At 25.3% G+C, this 24,914-nt stretch overlaps 7 protein-coding genes and 1 non-coding gene across 8 annotated transcripts; 4 read left to right on the top strand and 4 right to left on the bottom strand.

Annotated features, from left to right (window-relative positions):
• Window positions 1-14: 14 nt before the first annotated feature.
• PBANKA_0806300 (P-type ATPase, putative) lies at window positions 15-5,351 on the top strand (the record flags this gene model as incomplete). The annotated part of the gene is made up of 1 exon (XM_034564214.1): window positions 15-5,351. The coding sequence occupies one exon, from the start codon at window positions 15-17 to the stop codon at window positions 5,349-5,351; it is 5,337 nt and encodes a 1,778-aa protein (XP_034421033.1).
• A 765-nt stretch (window positions 5,352-6,116) lies between these two features.
• On the bottom strand, window positions 6,117-6,440 carry PBANKA_0806200 (E3 ubiquitin-protein ligase RBX1, putative; the record flags this gene model as incomplete). Its single annotated transcript, XM_034564213.1, has 1 exon — window positions 6,117-6,440. One exon carries the CDS (start codon window positions 6,438-6,440, stop codon window positions 6,117-6,119), a length of 324 nt encoding a protein of 107 aa, XP_034421032.1.
• A 1,331-nt stretch (window positions 6,441-7,771) lies between these two features.
• Window positions 7,772-10,246, bottom strand: PBANKA_0806100 (CCR4 domain-containing protein 4, putative; the record flags this gene model as incomplete). The annotated part of the gene is made up of 1 exon (XM_034564212.1): window positions 7,772-10,246. The coding sequence occupies one exon, from the start codon at window positions 10,244-10,246 to the stop codon at window positions 7,772-7,774; it is 2,475 nt and encodes an 824-aa protein (XP_034421031.1).
• An 824-nt stretch (window positions 10,247-11,070) lies between these two features.
• PBANKA_0806000 (ubiquitin-conjugating enzyme E2, putative) lies at window positions 11,071-11,703 on the top strand (the record flags this gene model as incomplete). Its single annotated transcript, XM_034564211.1, has 2 exons — window positions 11,071-11,496; window positions 11,647-11,703. The coding sequence occupies 2 exons, from the start codon at window positions 11,071-11,073 to the stop codon at window positions 11,701-11,703; spliced, it is 483 nt and encodes a 160-aa protein (XP_034421030.1).
• Window positions 11,704-13,191: 1,488 nt separating this feature from the next.
• On the top strand, window positions 13,192-17,421 carry PBANKA_0805900 (kinesin-8, putative; the record flags this gene model as incomplete). Its single annotated transcript, XM_034564210.1, has 1 exon — window positions 13,192-17,421. One exon carries the CDS (start codon window positions 13,192-13,194, stop codon window positions 17,419-17,421), a length of 4,230 nt encoding a protein of 1,409 aa, XP_034421029.1.
• Window positions 17,422-19,060: 1,639 nt separating this feature from the next.
• PBANKA_0805800 (RNA-binding protein, putative) lies at window positions 19,061-20,248 on the top strand (the record flags this gene model as incomplete). Its single annotated transcript, XM_034564209.1, has 4 exons — window positions 19,061-19,181; window positions 19,302-19,400; window positions 19,555-19,709; window positions 19,811-20,248. 4 exons carry the CDS (start codon window positions 19,061-19,063, stop codon window positions 20,246-20,248), a joined length of 813 nt encoding a protein of 270 aa, XP_034421028.1.
• Window positions 20,249-21,382: 1,134 nt separating this feature from the next.
• Window positions 21,383-24,540, bottom strand: PBANKA_0805700 (heat shock protein 90, putative; the record flags this gene model as incomplete). The annotated part of the gene is made up of 2 exons (XM_034564207.1): window positions 21,383-22,189; window positions 23,185-24,540. The coding sequence occupies 2 exons, from the start codon at window positions 24,538-24,540 to the stop codon at window positions 21,383-21,385; spliced, it is 2,163 nt and encodes a 720-aa protein (XP_034421027.1).
• Window positions 22,477-22,796, bottom strand: PBANKA_0805750. Its single transcript, XR_004611898.1, has one exon. It is a non-coding gene; the product is annotated as an uncharacterized ncRNA (non-coding RNA).
• Window positions 24,541-24,914: the final 374 nt, after the last annotated feature.

The raw sequence follows: 24,914 nt of genomic DNA, 5'->3' as shown, positions 1-24,914 counted from the left end.
AAAGATTTTCTACCATGCTGAACGGACTACAAAAGTTATCAAAGAAGTTGATAGATTGGATATCAGTAAAAATAAAAGGGAAAAATAATGAGAACCGGATTTATTTAATCTCTAATTTTGAAATAAATAAAGAAGATCATGAGTTGTATTTAAAAAATGCCCAGAAAAAATTGGAAGAAGAACATTTAAATATTGATATAATACATGGAATAAACCATCGAAATGAGATTAGGACGGCTAAATATAAAATATACACTTTTTTACCTCTTATTGTTTTTTTCCAATTTTTAAGATTAGGTAATTTATATTTTTTATCGATATCGGCGTTACAACTAATACCTGAAATAACAGATTCAAAAGGAATGCCCACATATTTAATTCCATTAGTTTTTATAATAGTTCTATCTATGATTAAAGAATTTTTTGAAGATTGGCAAAGACATAAATCGGATAATGAAGAAAATTCTAAAAAAACAATGGTTTTTGAAAATGGAATTTTAAAAGAAAAAAAATGGGCAGACATAAAAAATGGTGATGTAGTTAAAATATTTGCATATGAATATTTCCCTGCTGATTTAATTGTGTTAAATTGCTCAAATAAAAAAGGTATAGTTAATATTGAAACAAAAAATGTAGATGGAGAATCTAATGTGAAGCACAAATATTGCTTATCGGAAATATCTAAATATTTTAAGCATGATAAATATGCAGGACATTGCAGAGTTGAGTTAATAAGTGAAAGACCCAATGATGATATTTTCGATTATAGTGGGCATATTATATTACCTCCTTTACAGTTCAAAAATAAAAATGGGGATTTGGTTCGATTTTATGACAAGCAAAATAGTATAAATAGAGAAAGTCAAAATCCCGGCATGGAAACCCAAAAAGAAAAACCCAACACTAATGTTACAATGGAAAAAGGAAAAATTCATATAAATGACAAAATACAAAATGAAAACGATTTAAAACGTTCTAATGAAAAAAAATATGAAACAACTCATATGAAAACAAAAAAGGAGAATAACCAAAATGGCGAACAAATCGAAGAAGGAGAAAATGAGAACAAAAATATAATTAATATAAATATAGACAATTTAGTATTAAGAGGTACATCACTTGTAAACACAAAATGGATATATGGACTAGTTATAAACACTGGGAATAGAACAAAATTAATGCGAAATGCGTCAACTAAATCAAGAGAAAAATGGTCACGGCTTGAATTTGTATATGGCAATCATGTAATTGTATTAATTATGTGTCAAATATTTATTTCTTTTATTGTAGCTATAGGGGGGGTTTTATGGATGCGAAAACAAGGATATAATTTATGGTATTTAAATTTATATTACAATTCTGATAGTTTAAAAACATTTTTTATTACAATAGGTTCTATGATTCTTTTGTTTGGCTCATTTATACCAGTTGATTTATTACTGATATGGGAAGTAGTGAGATTATTACAAGGATATTTAATTAATTGGGATAACGATATGTGTAGTAAAAAAACAGGAAGATATGCATTAAGTAAAGCTGGACAATTGTTAGAGGAAATGGGGAATGTAACTCACATATATTCAGATAAAACAGGAACATTAACACAAAATGTTATGCAATTACAAAATATTGGCTTAGGGAATAAGGGGGTATATGGATTTTATGATTTTAGTGACATTAAAGAAACCATTGTTGATAAAAAAAAAAAAGAAATAGTAAAAAACAATAATAAAATAGATGAAAACAGGAAAATAAATAGACACAATAATGGTGAACATATGAATTCCATTGATTTTCAATATGAAGACAGTTCTAACACAAGCAAAAGTGAAAATGACGACATTAATGATTCACATAAAATTGGGAATGCAGATGCAGTTAATAACTATTGTGAAGATGATAATAATAATTACCTTGATAAGCAAAACATATATATAAAAGAGACAGAAAAAGAGAAAGATGATGAAAATTGGGTAATATCAAAAAATAAAATGAAGGGAGATTCACCACATAATAAAAGCATGTCTTATATGATAGATCCATTGAATTGGTCGAAAACATCTATAAACCCTCATAAAATTAAAAGGAAACATATACGTTTAAATAGTTTATCTCATAACGAAGCTATTACAAATATATATTCAGAAAATGATTTTGTGAGGGGAGAAAATGAATTTGTTTTTTTTAACCGAGTATTATTTGTTAATAAAATATATAGCATAAGAAAAGAAACAGAGGATCAAATTTATTTTTTGTTACTGGTTCTGAGTTTATGCCATAGTGCCATGATAAGAAATGTAGATATCGATGACATGGATATTGAAAGTAGCGATGATGATACGAGCATTGATAATGATGATAAAGATATCGAAGGTGCCGATAAGAATCGAAAAAAAAAAAATAATAGCAATGAAAAAATGAAAATATACGATAAAGAAACAAAAATTAATTACACATACCTAACACCAGAGCAACCACAATATGATGCAAGCTCACCTGATGAACTTGCGTTAATTAGCACATCATTATATCTAGGATGCGAATTTATAAATAGACCAAATTTAAGAACTATTGAAATTGAACTAACATCATCTTTTGCCCAAAGATTTATTTTAGGGGAAAAATGCTATAATAATTTTATGAAAAAAAAAAGTTATTATGAAGATAATTTTGACACATATTTCCCCAACGCATGCATAAATAAAGAAGGAAAAAAGGAATCTAAACGTGGTAAAAATCTTATGAAAAATAATAACAATAATAATACCAACGCAAAAGATATTAGTAACAGTTTTCATATGTCTATACCGATTAGAAATATGTTTATATCTAATAAGATGAATACTAAAGAGCTCATTAAAAATGAACAAAAAGAAAGAGAAAAAATGCTATATAAAAAAATTGTTCCAATTTTATCTTTTGAAATATTAGATGTTTTTCCTTTTGATAATGTTAGAAAAAGAATGTCATTAATTGTAAAAAATGAGAAAGATGAAATATTTATGTTAATAAAGGGTGCGGATACAAGTGTATTAAAATTAGCTTCAAAAAATCAAAAGCATATTGTTGATCATGTAGAATATCAATTAAATGCGTTTGCTACATCTGGTCTTAGAACTTTAGTGTTAGGATATAAACATTTAACAAAAGAAGAATTTAAAATAATGTATACTAAACATATAGAAAATAGAAGGAAATACGAGTTATTAAAAGATGATACATATTTACAAAATTTTTATGATGAATTTGAAAATAATTTACTAATTATTGGGTGTACTGGTATTGATGATAAATTGCAAGATGATGTTCCTCAAGTTATACAAGATCTACGAGATGCAGGTATAACTATATGTGTGTTAACTGGGGATAAATTAGAAACAGCAATAAATATAGGGCATTCGATTAATATATTAAATAAGCATACATATAATGCTGTGTTTACAGAAACAGATAGTAATGTTTTATTAGAACAAATTAACACACATGAAAAAAATACTAATGCTGCAAATTTGTTAAATGCTGATCATAGCACAAAGTGGTGGAATAGTGTTAATTGGGAACATTTAAATTTAGATCTAAGATCTGAAACAATTTTAAATTTTATGAAAACGAATTTTTTTAATTCTGTAAAAAAAAATGTAATCTCACACCAAACTATGGTTGATTTGAAAAATGATAAGCATCTCTCCTCATCAGTATTAGAAAAACAAGAAAAAGTTTATAGCTCCTTTTTGGAATCCCGTGAATCATTTGGAAACGTTAAGAGCAGCTCTGAAAGTATAGGAATGTGTATAAAAATGAGAAAGAGTGATGATCTTGATAATGATAATCATGAGGTTGATAGTGATAGTGCCTGTAAGCTCAAAGACAAAATGCACTATTCGCAATTTTCTATAACAATCACAGGGGAATCTCTTGATGTAATAATGAAAAATAAAATATTAAAAATAAAATTTTATACCTTGGCTAGAAGTGCATCTACTCTTATAGCTTGCAGAGTAACCCCTAAACAAAAAGCATTATTTGTTAAGGAAAATTCAGCATTTAATCCAAGAGGAACTTCATTAGCTATTGGAGATGGGGCTAATGATGTAGGTATGATTTTAATGGCAAATGTTGGCGTAGGTATAGCTGGAAAAGAAGGCTTACAAGCTGCTAGATCTTCTGATTTTACTATTGGTGAATTTAAATATTTAAAAAAATTATTATTTGTGCATGGTAGAGAATCGTTACGGAGGAATTCCTTTTTGGTATATTTTTGTATTTTTCGTAATGTTAGCTTTTGCTTATGTTCCATGATTTTAATATTTTGGACGGGATATAGTGCTACTGATGCTTGGAATCCATGGACAAAACAAATTATTAATATAGCATTTACTTCTTTACCTGTTATATTTTTTGTAGCTTTAGATAAGCAATTACCACATAATATATTATTAAATAATCCATTATTATATGAAACATCCCCATCTACGTTATGGCCTATTTATGCTAATAAAAAGATTTACTATTATACGAGAAAAATAAAAAATTATTGTAAAAAATTTACGAATTTTTTTTTATTACCATTTAAATATATACCATATTTTCAAAAATATGTTGAAAAAATTAAATCATGGATTGGGAAAAGATCAAAACCTGAAAAGTTTCGTTCTTACGGTACTCATTTTTTATTGATTTACTTATTATTTGCAATTTGGTTAGCTGCTGTTGAAACAATTATTATATTGCATTTTTCTACTGGACAAGACCATTCTATATTTCACAATGATCGCAGTGTAGATGTAGATTTTAACACATTTTCACAGATGTTATATACCCACCATGTTATTGCCGTTAATGCAGTAGTGGCTTTGATGATAAATACATGGTTTGTCATATCTCATGTTGTTTTATGGTTTGAAATAATTGTAACACTATTATTTTGGTTTGTAATAAGTAATATAAAAGTTTTTCTGGATATTGTTGGAGCAGACGAATTACATGGAACTTTTGAAAAAGCACACTCATCTAGTAGTTATTATATGTCTACAATTATATCCTTATATACATCTATGTTACCATTATTAATATTAATGACATATCAATTTATGAAGAAACCAACAATGGAACAAATTGTCCTGGAACAAATAAATATGGGAAAGTTTGAAGGATTAAGAAAGTGCCAAATTAAAAAATTAGCATATATTGATAGTCAAAGTGGTTCAAATTATTTTGCTCATAAAGGTTTTGCATTTGCAGTAGAGGCAAAAGGGGCTTTTTGGGGATTAGTACAAAAAGCAATTTACAAAATTAAGATACCCATATCAATGGATGAAAATTCATTTCTTATGTTGAAAAAGAAAACATAATTTGTGGTTATAAATTACTTGAATATCTTTATTGTTTTTTTATTATTCTTGTTCTCACCATTTATGATCTCATATGAAAATTTATATGCATTATCCAAAAAAGCAAAATATGGAGCGTATAACAAAATGTTAATTATATTAAGAATGTTTTACCCTTAAAAATGATAAAAAAATGCATACGCTCGTAGAAAATATCAATAAAACATTTTTTTTGAGGGTAAAAAGTTTGATACTATATCATTTACGTAGTATGATTTTCTCATACTTATGCAGTTACACTGTTTATTAAAATATACTTTTATTTTATGATTTATTTCACACCATTTCATCTATTATATTATCCATTGCCAGTTGTTTTACCTTGCCATTTATGCTATTATTTTATCAGTTTTTCTTATGTTACTATTTTTGTAGCACACAAGCATGTTGCTTAAATGCGCATAGATATATGCACTATGCATATTGTTTTATTTTGCTTTCTCTATTATAATCCTTTATATAGACATATAATTTTCGTTTATACTCATCAATAATTCAGAATTTTTGTTACACTTGTTTTAATATTGTGCTTTTTTAATTACAAATTTCAAGAAACATAAATAAAATATTTTAACACATGAAAAAATGTCATAAAATGCGAAATGGAAATAAAAATAAAAGAACTATGGGGTAAAAATATACTGGGATGGATGGCCAAAATATGTAGAATATTACATAAATAAATATATATACATATTAATGATAAACACAATAATAAGAAATATTTTAAGTTGTTGCTTTTTGGAATTCCCAAGTAGTATTATCTAAAGGGCAAACTTGTCTTGCTTTAATCCATCGTGATATGCAATGTAAATGAAAAGCATGATTACACACACCCCAAGCAACGGTACAATTTTCTTTGTCGATTTTTTTATCCTTATCATTTATATGATCATTTAATTTAGCTTGGCATTCTATACATAAATCCATTATATGGTTTCTACATATAGCGCAATTGTCCACACTAATATCCCAAGACCATGCCGCTACTGCTGACCATTTGTGAACTTTGAATATTTCTTTTTCCTCAGATCGTATATTATTAATCATTATAATTATTCTTCTTTCTCTTATAAAACTTATGACTTTATGAATTTATCTCCTTATCAATTTAATATTCTCCTTTAGTCAGGTTTTATCGCTTTATTATTATTATTATTTGCTTTGGCGTATTTGCTATTATTGTTTATTATTTCACGATAGTGCTGAAAAAGTACCAAACAGGAAATTCTCATTAGTGAATTATTTTCCGTGATTTTTATAAAAAATAAGGAAATGACAATTAAAAAAATATAACAATAAAACTAAAATCAAGTGAAAACATAAAAATTAAAAAGGGTAAAACGGTATATTGATTTAAATATTTTTTCAATTTTTTATATGCATTCCTAAAGCCATAGGATAATATCAATGCGTATTGCCATATATTTTATCCAAAATTATTCATTTTTTCTTCATATATTTATATATATATTATAATAAATAATGTTTAAAAAGGTAAATATACGTTCGAAGGAGGCGCTATTATTATACTTTCTTTTCTTTCACAATTTTTACACTTTTGCTTAAAAATATGTATTGAAAGCCTTTCAAAACGCAAAAGAGTAATCTGTATGTCAATATTTATTTTTTATAGATTATTATTATTCAAAATTACCATTTACATTAAAGAAACTTTCGAATGAAAATATTATTTAAAGTACGAAACAAAAAATAGGAATATCATTTATATGACGCAGCATCTATCATATAACCCTAATATGGAAAACTTATAACTGTTTAAATAATAATTGTAATGACATATAAATTAATAAAAAAGGATATATTTGTATAAACAATGCGGTAGCATGTATATATATATGTGTGTATGTAGAAATATAGATATGTACACATATATATAGACGTATGTAAAAGAGTTATGGCATCAAAGGGCCATTAAATGGAATAACAGTGTATATCTTATTAATATTAAAGTGAAGAAAATAGTGATATTCTACAAAGTTGACGATATTATTAGTATTATATTTCAAAATATATGTAATAAAAGCAAATGCAATTAGCACCAAAATAAAAAATTTAATTTCATTTTATATAGTATGTAGTAGTAAGCAATAATTTATGGAGAATACTGCATATATGTATAAAAATTTAATGTATTTTTGTAAATTACAAAAAAAATACAATATAATATATGGCATGTTTTTTTTTGTAAATTTATCAACTACAAAAAAAGCAAAATAAAATAGCAACTAAAAAGCATAGAATACACACACATATATGATTAAATTTGAGTATATATATAGGAATATGGAAACCGTGCATAAATACGAATTAATTACTAATTTAATAATATAGAAAAAATATAATTTGGGAAGAAAATGCTATAGCTCTATCTCTGCAGCTATTGACAAATGATCACTCGGGTTGAAAGGAGATACTACTCCTTTATATTGATCAAACAGATGCTTATCCATCCCCTTTAATACTCTTTTTACTTTAAGTTCAGGTGACAAAAAAATATAATCTAAAACATCAATAAAATTATTATTCCAATTTGTATATGGAATATCTACTTTTTTATAAGCGGAATATAAAGGTAAAAAGTTTTTTCTGTTTAAATATAGTCCGTTAATTTTTTGGTCATTTGAATTATTTTCAATATTAAATAGAGTAGGGTATTTATTTAAATCATCATATTCCTTTTTAAATAATTTACTATTTTCCCATAATTTTGAATTTTCCATAATATCATCACCTTGCACGAATGAGAAGACTTCTGATTCGAAATTTGTATTAAAATCGCCATTTAATATAACATATATTTCTTTGTTTTTGTATTTGTTTTTATACTTATTTTTTATTTTTTCTAAAATATGTAATATACAATAAACTTGTATTACTCTAATATGCTGAGCTAGGCTATGAAAATATAAATGGGTATTTGCAATAATAAATATATTTTGACTAGTATTATGCATAAATATACCTATCTGGTATACTGTTTTTATTTCTTTTATAATTTCATCAAGGTCATCTGATAATTTTATAAATATATCATATATATTTTTTAATTCAGGATTTCTTACGATTGTATTAAATTCACAATTTTCATATTCTATAAGATTGAATTTTTTTTTACTAACAAATAAGGAGCATCCATCATTTCCATATGGACTTTTTGGCTTATATGAAGAATAATAATTTTCATATAAGTATACATAAAATAAATTTTTATGTAAATATTCGCTAACTTCTTGCAAACTTATTATATCAAAGTCGTGATTGATCTCTCCAATCAGTAAATGTGATCGATAGCTCGTTTTTAAATAACAAGGATTTATATTTTTGAACATGTATTCTGTTGCATATTTTGTATTTGTATATATAGGCGCAAGTATGTTGTATGATAATATACGGAGTGTGTTATTATTATTATTATCATATTGATTGGATTGTGCAAGAAAATCAGAATATCTTTGTTCTTTAATCTTAAGCTGCTCTTCAAATGGGTGGAACTTCACTTCGATTTCTTCAGTGACATGAAAAAAAATGGGTTTTTTTTTGTCATATATAACAAGTTGTATTCTTTTCGATATATCTGCGTTAGTTGGTTTATAAAAAATATCACAAGAGTTTAAAACATTTTTATCATTGCTATCAACCCAATAATAAATATAATCTTCCATTTTCCCCAATGGTAAATGAACTGGTATAATTTGATGATTGGCATAAACATCCATAGATACATATATTTTTTTTAAATCATATAAATTTATATATATATATATTTTATATTCATCTATAACTAAATAATTTAATTTATCAATAATATCCTTCAAAATACAGTTTTCATCAATTATATTATTTTCCTTATCATAAAATTTAGCTATAGTTGTGTTTTCCTTCTCTTTTCCTGATTTCAGATTGTCATCAATTATTTTATTGGCATTTTTATTTTGCATGGAATTTAATTTCTTACTTTGTTTTTGGTATAATTTGTTCAAATTTAATATTAATCGATTTTTTAACGAACTTAATGGCTCATCTTTTTTTCTCAAAAGCTTTAGCTCTTTATAGTCAAAATATAGTTCTATGCTAAATTCGTTATTTTCTGTATCATCTATTTTTACGTAGTTGCTATTTTTTCGCATTTCTTCTAATTCTTTTAAGGTGAAAATGATATTTTTTTTAAAATCACTATTACAACCATTTCCAGATGTGTTTTGTTTTATTTCATGCCCATCATAATTTGGATAAATTCTTTGAATTTTATTTTCCTTTTCGTCGTTAAAATCTGTGATAAAATTTACTTTCTTTTTTAGAGTACAACTTTGTATTTTATCGTTGTTTTCGCTTATATTGTTTGCTTCTTCATTTGGTATTTCATTATTTCGGTTAGATCTATACTTATCTTCCCAATCGTCCATTTTATTCAAAAGAATAAAATTAAATGATCTAGTGGCACCTGGATAATTTTGTGAACACAATTTAAGTTTACTAAAATTGTGATAAAAAAGAAACAATATATTTCTTTGGGTGTTAGTATTATTGTTATTTAATTTTAAAATATGAAAAGGAATTTCTTGTTGCCTATTGGCAAAGTAACCAAAATTTGGTGGCAATAAAAACAGGAGTTTTTTTTTTTTTTTTTTGGTGTTTTTTTTATTCGTATTAAAAACTATATTATAACTGTTTATATAAAAATATTTCGCCTTTTCTTGTATATTATTTAGTTTTATATTTAATGCATATTTTATAGCTTTATTGTTATTACATACCAAGCAAAACATATTTTTGGTTTTTTCGAGCATAAAAAATGTCGCCACGAAAAACTTTAATAAATTCATCCATATCATCTATAATGTTATTGTCCTCAATATATAACTAAGGCATCATGCCATTTCACCATCAATAAGTTCATATATCCATATATTCATGGATTTATGATTCCTATGATTATATATATATATGCCTATATATCTATATTATGGCTTACAATTTTGCATGGATTGCTTTTTTTTTATTTCTTATACATGGTGTTATATATATACATTACGATAAGTAATGCTATGCCTTTTCTTTAATACAAAAATTTGTCATTTCAAATAAAATAATTATTTTTCGTATTATATACTTTTGTATAACTGATTTGAATAATTATAAAAATAATTCAAAACCGTTTTTATTTTTAAATTTATTCTTTGTCATTTTAAATAATTATGCCTGTATTTTGGAAAAAAGCGGTACCACGGCGTTATAATATTTTAATTAAAAAAATATATGCATAATCGATATTGGAAATAAAAAGAAAAGGACTTATTAATGCTCAATTATATATATATAATTTTTAGGGTAAAAAATAATAGAAGTTCACTACGTATATATGAATCCAGCACTTTCATAAAAATACATACAATGAATAAAAAAAATTTAAAAGATAAATTTATTATTTACAATTTGTATAAAACAACTCTAAAATAAGGGAAAAATAATATAAATACCCCCTGTTGTCATACAAAAGAAAATAATGGAATAAAATAAACTGATTAATAGTATATTCTAAATGAAAAATAAATAAGTATAATAATAAAAATTGTATTTTTTTGATGGGGAGGTAATTATTGCATATAAATTATTTATTTGATTCATAATTTATATAATAACATCAAAAAAAATAAAAATGTCAACATTTGCAAGAAGAAGGATTATTCAAGACCTGAACAAAATAAACAAGGAACAAAATCGAAGTTTTGAAGCAGCTCCTTTTTCTGATAACATAATGTGCTGTCATTCAATTATAAGAGGCCCAGAAGATACAATATGGGAATGTGGAATTTTTCATTTAATTATTAATTTTTCAGAGGAATATCCAGTTAGCCCTCCTAAGGTAAAATTTTTATCAAAAATGTTTCATCCAAATATATATACCGATGGAAATATTTGCCTAGATATACTACAAAATCAATGGAGCCCTATTTATGATATTACTTCATTGTTGACATCAATTCAATCTTTGTTAAATGACCCCAATACGGCTTCACCAGCAAATCCAGAAGCAGCTAAAATTTTTATGACAGACAAATTATTATACAATAAGAGAGTCTTGGTATGATTGAAAAAATATAGAAAAAAGGCATAAATCATATAAGAACACATACTTATATATTTTTTTTCATTCTTTGGTAGCTATTTCGAATTATTTACTGGTTATTTGGAACCTACTTTCTAATTTTTTTCACTTATTTTTTTTCTACAGATGTGCGTTGAAGATAGTTGGGAAATCCCCAAATTTAACACTAATGGTTTTAATTAAGTATTTTTTTTCTTTTTTTTGTAAATTTGTCTCAATTTGCATAAATGAATCTATGCTATTCAAAATTACTCATACAGAAAAAGACAAATAAAAAAAAGCAATCTTATAACGACATTAAAAAAAATATCCCGAATTACGGGAATACATAATTTGATGATGACCTCATATTTTTTTGGAAGGTAAAAAATATCCTTATTCACGCACACACAAAAAAGTGTGAAATATAATTCAACATACAAACATTATTTCTCACATAAGAGAAGGAAGGACATATATCCTTCAATTTATAATTCAGAAAAAAATATCTAAAAGCAAAAAATACAAAATAAAAGGTGTATTAGCATATTTACGATATATGAGTTCATCATGCATGCATGACTTTTTTTTTGTGTATCATTTTGTGTTAATCACAAAAATATGATAAAGCATTCATTTTTTTTGTAGATATATATTTTTTTATGATTATATGGTTATTAAATGTTTTGTATAAAGAAAATTTAATTTAAAGAAATAATAAAAAAAACATTAAAATGAAATATTACATTTTAAAATGTTAAAAAAACAAAAAATAATATTAGCAAAATGATTAAAAATCTCTGTCTAGAATAAATTATTAGCAGTTATACGAAATACGCTAGTGAAATGCATGACGAAAAGAAAATTTAGGAAAATAATTAATTATAGTTATACACAGTTTTATTTATTATATTATTTATTAATTTTTGAATAATTTATCAAATAAAAATTTCCCTAATTTTGTGTAGATTATATGGAGGCATATTAGTTATACAAGTGTGCATAATTAGAGTGTATTACACATTCCCCTTTTGTATTTCTCTATACATAATGTGTATATATTTATTTATGTAATAAATTTGGTATTGAAGGTCATTTAAAAAAAATAATAAATTATATAATTAAAACGATAAAATTATTACTAAAATATGTCTAAATTATGAGTGAGATAAAGGTGAATTTGTAATAAAATGTAAGGAAGCTATAAATATAAAACACGAATATAATATAAGTAATAAGCATAAGCTAAATTATACTTCAAATCAATTCATACCTTTTTAATGACTTTATAGAGTACATACATATATATGTTGAAACTTATGAAAATGTATAGCAAAAGTAAAGAGAAGAATAGTTGAATCTGATTTCCTTCGTTATCTTTTCAGCATTTTCATTTTGTTGTATTGTGTCTAATACATATATTTATATATTTGCGAGTGATAAAAATACTATATGGCTATATAATATACTAATATGCATCCCTAAGGTTATTCTCTTTTTTTAATTATATATTTAAATATATATATTACTATTTTCATTTCATTATTTTTTAACAATTCTATCATAGCATTATTCATATTTTCATATAACATACATATGCAAAGAATAATTAAAAATTCATATTAAAAAAAATTGCTAATATATTACCAAGGTGGTGACAAGACGAAAAAAAATATATAAATAAAAAGTAAAATGAATGGAAAATTTTCAAATGTTATAAAAAGGAATAATAATGACGAAAATAATAAAAAAGTAAATAAAGTTTATTTTTACAGTAAAAAAAATAAGAAATTTATCGAAAATAGTACGATTAGCTCAAGCAATACAAATAACACAAATAATACAAGCAACACGAGAAATCCAAGCAACACGAGAAATCCAAGCAACACAAGCAATAATTCGAATAAGAAAAATATATTATTTTTAAACACACAAAATGAAATAGAGGGAAAAACACAAAAAAATTTTTTTTTTTTGCATAATATTAAGGAACGAAAAAGTATACTAAAAAAAAAAAAAAAAATTAGCCATATGAAACGCCTTGAAAATGTAAATAATAATGGTATTGATCTTTCGAAGATTTCTTATATGGAAGAAAATAATTTCTATGATAATAACAATAAAAAAACTTTAAGAATACCTCCTGAATTTAGTAACACTAAGAAGGCTCCTAAAGTTACACACGGGAGCATTGATTCTGTTAAAAAAAAAAACTATGAAAATTTAAGTGATGATAAAAAACATTTGGTTAATACTAGTGGGAAAATAAGTGATATTGGCAATACATTAGGAAATAATAATATTGGGGGAAGCAATATTTCGATTAAAAAGTTGGAAACTAAGAAGCCGCCAATAATAATTTGGAGAGGCAATGAAAAAGAAATCATAAAAAAAAATTACAGCTCTAATAATAATACGAACAGGATAATAAATTATAATGATCAAACACTAAAAATATTTTGTAATTTAAATAAAGAAAATAATAAAAACAGTGTAAAAACAAATAAAATCAATAGCTTTATATCAAATTCTAATGACAATAAAAATATCAAGAGAAAACTCATGGAAAATGAAGCTGCGCACGCAGATGTAAATGTTAGCACCATAGGAAATATCTGTATGCGTACTGATCCCCAAAACACAATATGCATAATTGGTGATGAAACGAAAAATAATGCATATGAAATGGATAAAAAAATTAACAAAAATATGTTATCCATAAATGATAATAAAAACTTTATGGGGAATATGAATGAATACCCAATTACGTCTAAAAATATATATGATAGTATATATATACCTCAAATAAATATTAAAAACATAAATAACTCTTATCCTAGAAATAATAATTTGGGAGCATATTCATATGGTGTAAACAATAATACTAAAGGTTGTGTTGGGAATAATTACAATGATATAGTTAGCATTGGTAATAATAATAATAGTGCTATAAATATAAATGGGCTAAAAAAATGTGATAGTTCCAATTTAATTAATACACTAAATGAATACTCAAATGTAAAGGTGGCAGTGCGTATTAGGCCTATTCCTGATGATGAAGAAAAGATTGTTTCAATTTTTAATAAGAATTATGTACTTATTGAAAAAGCGAATGAAAAAGAATCATATTTATTATCGCAAAAAAAGAAACAATCAACATATGTCTTTGATGTAGTTTTTGATGTGAATTCTAGTCAAGAAGAAGTATTTTATCATACATCTAAACCCTTGATTCCTCATGTCTTCAAAGGGATAAATTGCACGGTTTTTGCATATGGAGCAACCGGCTCAGGAAAAACTTATACTATGTTAGATGATAAAAATCAGAATGGAATTGTTCAATTATCTCTTTTAGAATTATTTACAATAATAAAAGATAAAAAATGTAAAAATGTAAAAGTACTTATGAGTTTTTTAGAAGTCTATAATGAAACTATACGTGATTTATTAGGAAAGGAAAAAAATAAAACATTAGAAGTACAAGAAGATGTAGCAGAAGTTAAAGTTAGTAATTTGTGTGAAATAGAAATACAATCATATGAACAAGCAATGTTATTAATTAATGAAGGAGTTCGAAACAGAAAAATGTCACCTACTAGAGCTAATAAAGTATCTAGTAGATCACACGCAATTTTACAAATATATGTATTAAATGAAATGTTAGATAGTAATATGAATGTAATAAATTATAAAGCAAAACTATGTTTTGTTGATTTAGCTGGTTCTGAAAGAGCTAGTGCTACATCTAATAAAGGGGAACGATTTAAAGAGGGTTCATATATTAATCAATCATTATTAGCATTAGCTAATTGCATTAATTCATTGGCATCTAATAGAAATTTAGCAAAAGTAAGAGTCAAATACAGAGACAGTAAACTAACACATTTGTTAAAAAATTCATTAGAAGGGAATTGTTTAGTTGTTATGATAGCTAATATTAATCCTTCTAGAAAATGCTTCCAAGAATCCAATAATACACTAAAATATGCATTTAGAGCACGAAATATAAAATTATGTGCAACTGTGCAAACTAATGATAATAAAGAAACTGATATTGAAAAAATATTAAAAAAAAATTATGTCTTACAAAAAGAATATGATTCATTATTAATGAAGCATAAATCTCTTAGAGATTTTTATTTTCGATTAAAAAATTTATTCTGCTTATATAAAATTATACATTCATGTTATCAAAAAAAAGATAACACAATAGAAAATGTATCTATTTTAGGATTAAAGCAAGATATATCTATTTATGAGCAATTAATAAAAATTAAGTTAGATGAAGTAAAAAATAAAATCGATTCTATGAATGATGATGATGATGACAAAAATTTTATAAATATATTTGATTCACATATTCATCGAAATCTTAATTATTTTATTCATAATACTAATTTTAGTATTTTAAATGAAGGAAATGATAAAATGATGAATTTGCTTGACCGAGTTTTCTCGAAACAAAATATAGAAAATGAAATTATGTCAAGTAACAGGGAAACTGATATAGCTATGCTCAATAATACTACCATAAATACCGTTTACTCAAGTAATAATATAGTAGACAATATAGGGCCAAGCAATAGTACAGTAGATAATACCCATTATACTGATAGGACTTCCTACAATGTTGATTCATATAATATGAAAAATGATTTCCATAGTGTTTCAAATGACCAAGAAAAAGAAAATGGCAATTTGGAAGGAAACCAAATTGCAATATGTGATGCAAAAAATTCAGAATATTATCTAAAAGATAATTTTAAAAACAGTGAATTTAACATAAATAAAGATGGAAAATATTTTGAGAACAACTTAAACAATGATGACATGCCTGTAAAATGCAAAAACAATTTGGAAGACAATGTTATTAAATGCAATGAAATAAATACAAATATACAAGACGATAAAAACAATGTTCAAAAATTGACATTTCACGATAATTTTGTTGAAATAAATAATAAAAAAATTGTACCAAAAAAAAATTATCCTAAGAGAAATATAGTCAAACATGTAGAAAATTCAATGAGTAATAATATGGATGGCACAAAAAAAAATGTTAAGGGAGTTACTAAGGAGATGAGTAAGGGTTTTGTTAAGGGGAATTGTGGGACCACTTCTAGAGGAAACGTTAAAAAAATGTGTGGGAAAACGATTACAAAAACAAACGAAAAAAGAGATGATGAAATATTTGGTAAAAGTATTGACAAAGTATATGATATAAACACTAAGGAAAAACCATACCTAAATTTTCCAAACACAATTGCAGAAGAAGACCAACTACAAACACTTCATAACAATCTGACGGATATGCAAAATTCAATTTTTTTTAATACAATAAATAAACAAATAGATGGATCCTCACATTTATCAATAATGCAAAACAATATGGCTCAACTATTGTTGCAAAATAACATACTTGCAAATCATTTTATTTTAGATGGAAAAACAAATATCAAAGATGTTTCAGTTGATATTATAAAGAGTAATATTAATATAAGTAATAATAATATTCTAAGTAATCAAAATTTAAATAATAAGGAAATAACAATAAAAGATACAAACAATATTAATACGGAAACAACAACTAATTCAACAGAATTGAACCTAGACAATTTATCTGATGAATTTCAGGATGTACGTCCGTTGGCCACTATAGATGTAAACATGTTTAAAATGATGGAAAATAGTGAGATAAAAATTAGTGAAAATGGCAACGATGATAATAATAATAATAATGATTTCCTTAACCCATCTAATAATATTTTAAATTGCTATAAAAACTATACGGAACAAATAATGAAAAATAATATTGACTATAAGGAAAACAAAAGAGGGTTTGCTTTGTTTGACGAAAACAATAAATGTGAAAATACAGACGAAAATTTAATACTCAAAAAACAAAAAGTTAAAAATAAATAGACACAGTAACGGCACAGTAATTTTGGAGTGTGAATTAATGTATACGCCTTCAGAAAAAATAGAAACGATGAAAGGGTATACCTGATTAATATACCCATGATATGAAATAAAATAATACCAATAAGGTGAATCAAGTTAATAAAGTAGCACACAGTTATGGAGGAACATTTTTAACGAACAAATTTGTAGCAAACAAGCAGTCTATCAGGCATTATAATTCTCGGGAAGAGGGGATAAAAAAGAGTCAATTATTTTTCCATTGCACAAAATATATATGAATATGCGCAAATTTAGATGGTTGAAATTTTCTTTTAAATTTGTAAGAGACTACTGTTACGTATTTTCGTCAGAAGAAGCTATGTATCCTACGAATAACAAAAATACAAACACAAAATTGGATAGGCATAATAGTGATAATAGAATTGCTTTGCTCAAGGTCAAGTAATAAACACATGCGTATATACCATATAACTATTTATATGGGGGTTGGGGTATGCACTCGCTACCAAGTTGATAAATTTTGATGTGCATACTCCCTTTCAAATATCTTTTGTTATTTAAATGGGAAAATAACATTTTCCACTTTTTTTTAAGAAGAAAGTAAAAATATGCTTATGTGAAAAATATATGCATTATTTAATATTGCCTTAATAAAATATTAATCTTTTAAAGAGTACTTTTTATATGTAAAATCAATATTAAATAAATGGTCATTTTAAATTAATGCTTATCTTTTTTCTTTTACTTTTTTTCTTTATTAATTTTATTATCATACTATAATATATATTCATCCATTTATTATTATTTTCTTAGTTTTTAATTCTTAAAGGAACAAAAACAAATAAGAAATATGCATGCTATGTATATATATAGTCAGTAGTTTCATTGAATATTCATTATGTTGTATTTTTATGTATATTTATGCATATCCGCTTAATATTTTATTATTAAATGTAAAGAGGACATCTTCTTCGTTTTTTTTTATAAGCTTGTATATTTAAAGAAATAATTTATATATAACTCATTTATTATTTTAGAATATTACAATTTTTAATTAATATAATTTTAATTTTTTTATTTCCTTAAAAAAATATATATGACACAAAAAACCATCGGTTATTATTTTCATCGATGATTTATTATATGAATGTGAATAAAAAAAAATACAAAAAAGGGAATGAGGAAAATAGTAAAACAAATATATACCCGTTTAATGGTAGTAAATAAAAGGCGTTCCTTTTTAAGTTACAGAAAACTATAAGGAATTAACGTGTTTTTACAAAAAACAAAGAAAACTAAAAGTATATTTCGAATTTTCTTATTTATAAATGATAAGAAAATTTTTAATTTCATAATTATGTAATGTTTGACATTTTAAAATGCCTACATACAAATATATTACAATATTAACATAAATTCTTCATTTTAAGCATATGCATAAAGGATTTAGTCTGTCTTATAACAAACAGTTATTTTACAGCAATAGAGATCAGTTTCTACACATTGTGAACAAACATTAGTTATTTGATCATGAATAAGCACCTTTATATACACATATAATATACGGATGATTCTAAAGCATCATACATATTTTTTTAAATAATAAAAAAATAATAAGAATACACATACAAAATAAAACATGGGTATATTTGATAAAATAAAAAGTATAGAAAAATTAAATGAAACAGAATTGAAAAATCTTGGCACAAATAATGCGTCATGGCATGACCAATATAAGGAATCTAGTTATATTTACATAGGTACTACATAATTAAAAGTTCGTAATAAGCACTTTCGAAAAATAAATATATGCAGATGCTCTGTTAATATGAAAAAATATAAACATAATACTTTTATTAATGTTTATATTCGATATATAGGTAACTTGGACACCCGATTAACTGAAGGGGATATCGTGATCGTATTTTCACAATTTGGAGAACCCATAGATGTTAATTTGGTTCGAGACAAGGAAACAGGTATGCTAGCTGATTTAGCAGTGAACTGCTAAAAAAAGAGGACAGTTTTATAAATGCATATACTTATTTGTTTATAATTACTATCATTGCACATTTTAATTGAGAATATTCCGATTTAATACTATTTTTATTTATTACTTTTTTTTTATTTTAGGAAAATCAAAAGGATATTGTTTCTTGGCATATGAAGACCAGAGAAGTACAATATTAGCTGTAGATAATTTCAATGGATTCAAACTTTTAGATAAACCACTAGTAGTTGACCACATATTAAACTACAGGCTCCCACAAAAATATATGAACAATGATGTAATGCATGCATGTGTAAATATACAGATATATAGATATACATTTTTCATTGTATTTAATTTGAAAAACTATACAATTTTTTAACTTAAATTATTTCACAGGAAATGGACCAATACAAGCCAACCGGTGCAGAAGGGCAAGGTATAGGAATATATAATGTAGTCGAAAGTGAAATCAAATTATCAAAAGCTTTTGAAAAACTCAATAATAATCACAATAAATATAACCAAAAAAAACTAATGGATGAAGACGAATTATGGTCAATGAATTTTGAAAAGTTAATAAAAGGAGATAGCGATAAAAAAAAAGGGGATGGCAATGACTCATATTCTTCAGATGGAAATCAAATCCGAAAAAGTGAACATAAAAAAGTTAAAAAATCGTCAAAAATGCATAGGAGTAAAAAAGAATACGGCACTAAAGGGTATCCTGAAAAGGGCCGAGAAAGAAAATGGGATAAGGAAAGGAGCAGAGAAAGAAACCGAGATATATATAGAAAAAGGGACACAGTCAGAGATAGAAAAAGAGGTATAGAATGAGATAGCGATATAGATATAGAAAGATATAAAGGAAGAGATAGAAAAAGAGGTAGAGAAAGAAGTAGGAAGCGCGATGGTAGCATGGATAGAGAATAAACGCTAAGTGTGTACCATTTGTCTATGAATGGACAAAGTATGATGATGAAAACAGATAAATATGGATGCATATATTTTTGATAATATATATCGTATGTAAAATTTATTATAAATGTATAGTTAAGCGGAAATGAAAAAAACTATTATTATACTACCCCTAATTTTTTTTAAATCTTTATCATTTATGTTTGTGTCAAAGCATGACCATATATATATATCGTTGCATGTACAATTTTAACTTTGAAAACTCACATCTATGTTTTTTTTTTTTTTTTCATTTATATTTTTTTGTGTAAAATAAACCATATTTTGTTTCCTTTTGAAATATTTTAGTTACATTCTTTATAAAGTATCATTTTTTAAAAGTAAAAAATATAAAGTTTTTTCCCGCATTTTAACACTTTATTGTATATAAAATACCAACCATTTATGCATGCCTAAAAATATATAACATATTTTTACACAGACCTTGCTATGTTTTTTCTAAATAATTTACATAAACAGAGATATCAATTAATTGGGTTATTTAATTAAATAATATTTCATTATATATATTTTTTAATTATTTTAATGTTAAATATTTTTCCGAGTTTATTCTACAGTTAATTTTTTATATATTTTATTTTCTAAAAATAAATGGATAATATACTGTGCACCAAATACGAAATATGAAACATATAACAATATGCACACATAAGTATATAATAATATTTATAGGAACGTAATTATTTTTTCCTTTTTTCATTGACGTATTTTGGAGTTTTCATCCTCATATATCAATATGTTTTGTAATTTAATATGCTACAATAATATGGGCGGCATACAACATAAGCATATACATATGTGCACAATTACATACAGAATTATACACTTACATATACACGTGCATATGCATTTATGGATATAATGTTTATAGGTATACTGTTTCCTTTCTTTAAAGACAATCTTAAAGTGCACAATAAAGAGAGAAGCTATGCAAATGTACTTTAGAAAATATACACACTTATGATATATATATTCTCTCTAAATTTAATTTGCTTAATCTACTTCTTCCATTTTTGAATCAACACCTTCAATAGTTTCTTCAAGAGGTGGTAATTCGATATCGTTATTATCATCCTCATCTATTGATAAACCTAATTTAATCATTCTATGAATTCTTTTTGAGAATGTGGTTGGTTCTTCAAGAGCAAAACCAGATGTCAAAAGAGATGTATCGAATAATAACCAGATTAAATCTTTGACAGTTTTGTCAGACTTATCTGCATCTGCCTTTTGTTTTAAGGCTGTAATAATTGGGTGTCTTGCATTGATTTCCATAATTTTCTTTGATAACATATAGCTAGTCATAGAGTTATCTCTCAATGCTTGTGCTTTCATAATTCTTTCCATATTTGCTGACCATCCAAATTCAGATGTAACTAAAACACATGGAGAATCTGTAATTCTTTGTCCAACAACAACTTTTTCTACTTTCTCGTGTAATACATCTTTAATTACTTTACATAATCCTTCATATTCTGCTTTTAAAGTTTCAAAGCTTTTCTTTGCTTCTTCAGAGTCTTCAATATCTAATCCTTCTTTAGTACAGCATTTCAATTTTTTACCATCGAAGTCTTTTAATTGTTGTACTGCATATTCATCAATTGGATCAACCATATATATAACTTCATAACCTCTCTTTGTCAATGCCTCTAAAAATGGAGAGTTGGATACTGCATTGATAGATTCTCCTGTAATATAATAAATGTCTTTTTGATTATCTTTCATTCTGTCAACATAATCTTTTAATCCAATCATTTCATCTCCGGATTTGGAGGTTTGGAATCTTAGTAATTCAGTAATCTATAAAAGGATGGAAAAAAGTAAAAAAAAATATAAAATATGGTATTATTCCAATGGGAAAAAATAAAAATACGTCAAATAATACACAGACAAAAAAATTCATGACAACAAGGGATAATTGAAATATTATGAAGAAGGTATTGTCATTTTCATTCTTTTTTTTTCGAATCATAAAATAAAAATACCCTCTTTTAGTTCTCATGCCATCAAAATGGCTAGTATATTTTTATTTCAATTATAATATATATTGGCAATGCATGAATATTTTGAATGGGCATATATATATATGTTGTTTCGCTTTTATGACTCAATGCATTTAATTATCATGGCCGTTCAAACAAATTTAAACGTTTTTTGCCGTCTTATTCATTTAAATCGTAAAAACGAAAAAAATGAACAATAAATGCATGCCAAGGTAATAAGCGATTTTATAAAACATTAATGTTTAGTTAACTACTCAAAATATAACACTTTGGGTAATTACATTAATTGCTTTATAATTTTATTATTCCAAACGTCTGGACACACATGCATTGAATTTTTAATACGTACATCACAAAGCGTGATATCCATATTATTTTTGCATATGTGTAATTAAATTTGGAATCAAAGTGAAATGTGCCATATTTGTAGAGGCATGGATAAGGTAATGTATGTACATGATCCCAAATGCTTCGTGAGGGGCATTATAAAACGCACGCTGAAACCTCAACTAAGCAACCTTCCAAATATTGGCAAATTAAACTTTATAATAGTGAAAGATAGGTATATAAAACCTTCTTTCATAATATATGATCAATTTTTACCACATTTTGTAAACTTAATGTGGTAGCGATGTATATATGTCAACCCCTTGCATGTACGCCTTATATATATGCCCATTATTGCTCATGAAAAATATAAGTATATAATTCATAATAGTATATGTAACACATATAGTGGAAAATATAGCATAAATCGGACATATAAAAGATTATTCATTGCGAATAAATTACCTTTGCTCTGTTGGCGTTGTCTTCGTGGATACCTAATTTCAAGTTTTTGCTGAATTGTTCATAAAATTTCTTATAGTTATCTTTGTTTTCTGCTAATTCTGCAAACATATCTAAGCATTTTTTAATGAGATTTTTTTTGATAACTTTTAATATTTTATTTTGTTGTAAAGATTCTCTTGATATATTAAGTGGCAAGTCTTCTGAATCGACAACACCCTTAACAAAGTTAAGCCATTCTGGAATAATTTCTTCACAATCATCCATAATAAAAACTCTACGTACATATAATTTAATGTTATTTCTTTTTTTTCTATTTTCAAACATATCGAAAGGTGCTCTTTTTGGAATAAATAATAAAGCTTTAAATTCAAGTTGTCCTTCAACTGAGAAATGTTTAACAGCTAAGTGGTCTTCCCAATCATTAGTTAAAGATTTGTAAAAGCTTGCATATTCTTCGTTAGTGACTTCTTCTGGTTTTCTCATCCATAATGGTTTTTGTTTATTTAATTCTTCCCATTCATGTTCAACAGTATGGATTTTCTTTTTTCTTTTTTCTTTCTTCTTTTCTGCATTTTCTAATTCTTCAGTGACATCTTCAACTTTTGGCCTTTCTTCACCATCTTTTTGTTCTCCATCATCTTCTTTCTTTTCAGCATCTTCACCTTCTTTTTTTTCGCCATCTTGTGCTTCTTCTTCAGATTCTGTAATTTCTTTTTCATTTTGTCTTTCACAGTATAATTTAATTGGGAAAGAAATAAACTCGGAGTGTTTTTTTACTAAATCTTTAATTCTTTTTTCTTCTAAGTATTCTAATTGGTCTTCTTTTAAGTGTAATATAATTTTTGTACCTCTGCCAATTTTTTCATTGGTTTCATCTTTTGTTACAGTAAATGAACCACCTGCTGCGGATTCCCATACATATTGCTCATCATCATTATTTTTTGATATAACTACGACATGATCAGCAACAAGATAAGCAGAGTAAAAACCGACACCAAATTGACCAATCATAGATATATCTCCGCTTGCTTGAATAGCTTCCATAAAAGCTTTAGTACCAGATCTAGCAATAGTACCTAAATTATTTATTAAATCATTTTTTGTCATACCAATACCAGAATCTTCAATAGTTAAAGTGTTATTGGTTTTATCTGGAATAATTCTAATGAAAAATTCAGGTTCGGCTTGAAGTTTCTGGGTATCTGTAATTGATTCATATCTTATTTTGTCAAGAGCATCACTAGCATTGCTAATAAGTTCTCTTAAGAAAATTTCTTTGTTGCTGTAGAAAGTGTTGATGATTAAACTCATCAATTGCCTAATATCGGCATTAAATGCAAATGTTTCTTTTGACATTTTTGGATGATATTATTAAATAAAAAATTTAATTAAATTTGAATGTAAGGAAAAGATACACCTCTATTGTATATAACAGTTTATATATGTAGAATAAATAACCGCGTTTGACTGTGAGGGTAAAAAATCGTACAAAATAAAAAATATATATATTTTATTTATTTGTATGTTATTATGTTAGTGAAATGTCGCCTATATATATTTATAAATATATAAATATTTTTTCAACAGCAGAATGACAACAAAAATTAAAATATATAAAAATTGTAGTATAAAATTGATATAATATATCTTTATGATAATTAATTAAAATATTTTCTTAATTCAAAGTGGGAAATTTTAATAAATTAAAATTGTATTTTTTATAATATACT

This window comes from Plasmodium berghei (assembly GCF_900002375.2).
Source record: "Plasmodium berghei ANKA genome assembly, chromosome: 8".
Taxonomy (NCBI): domain Eukaryota; phylum Apicomplexa; class Aconoidasida; order Haemosporida; family Plasmodiidae; genus Plasmodium; species Plasmodium berghei.
Note: the sequence above shows the minus strand (reverse complement) of the source record. Positions and strands in the feature narration are given on the sequence as shown.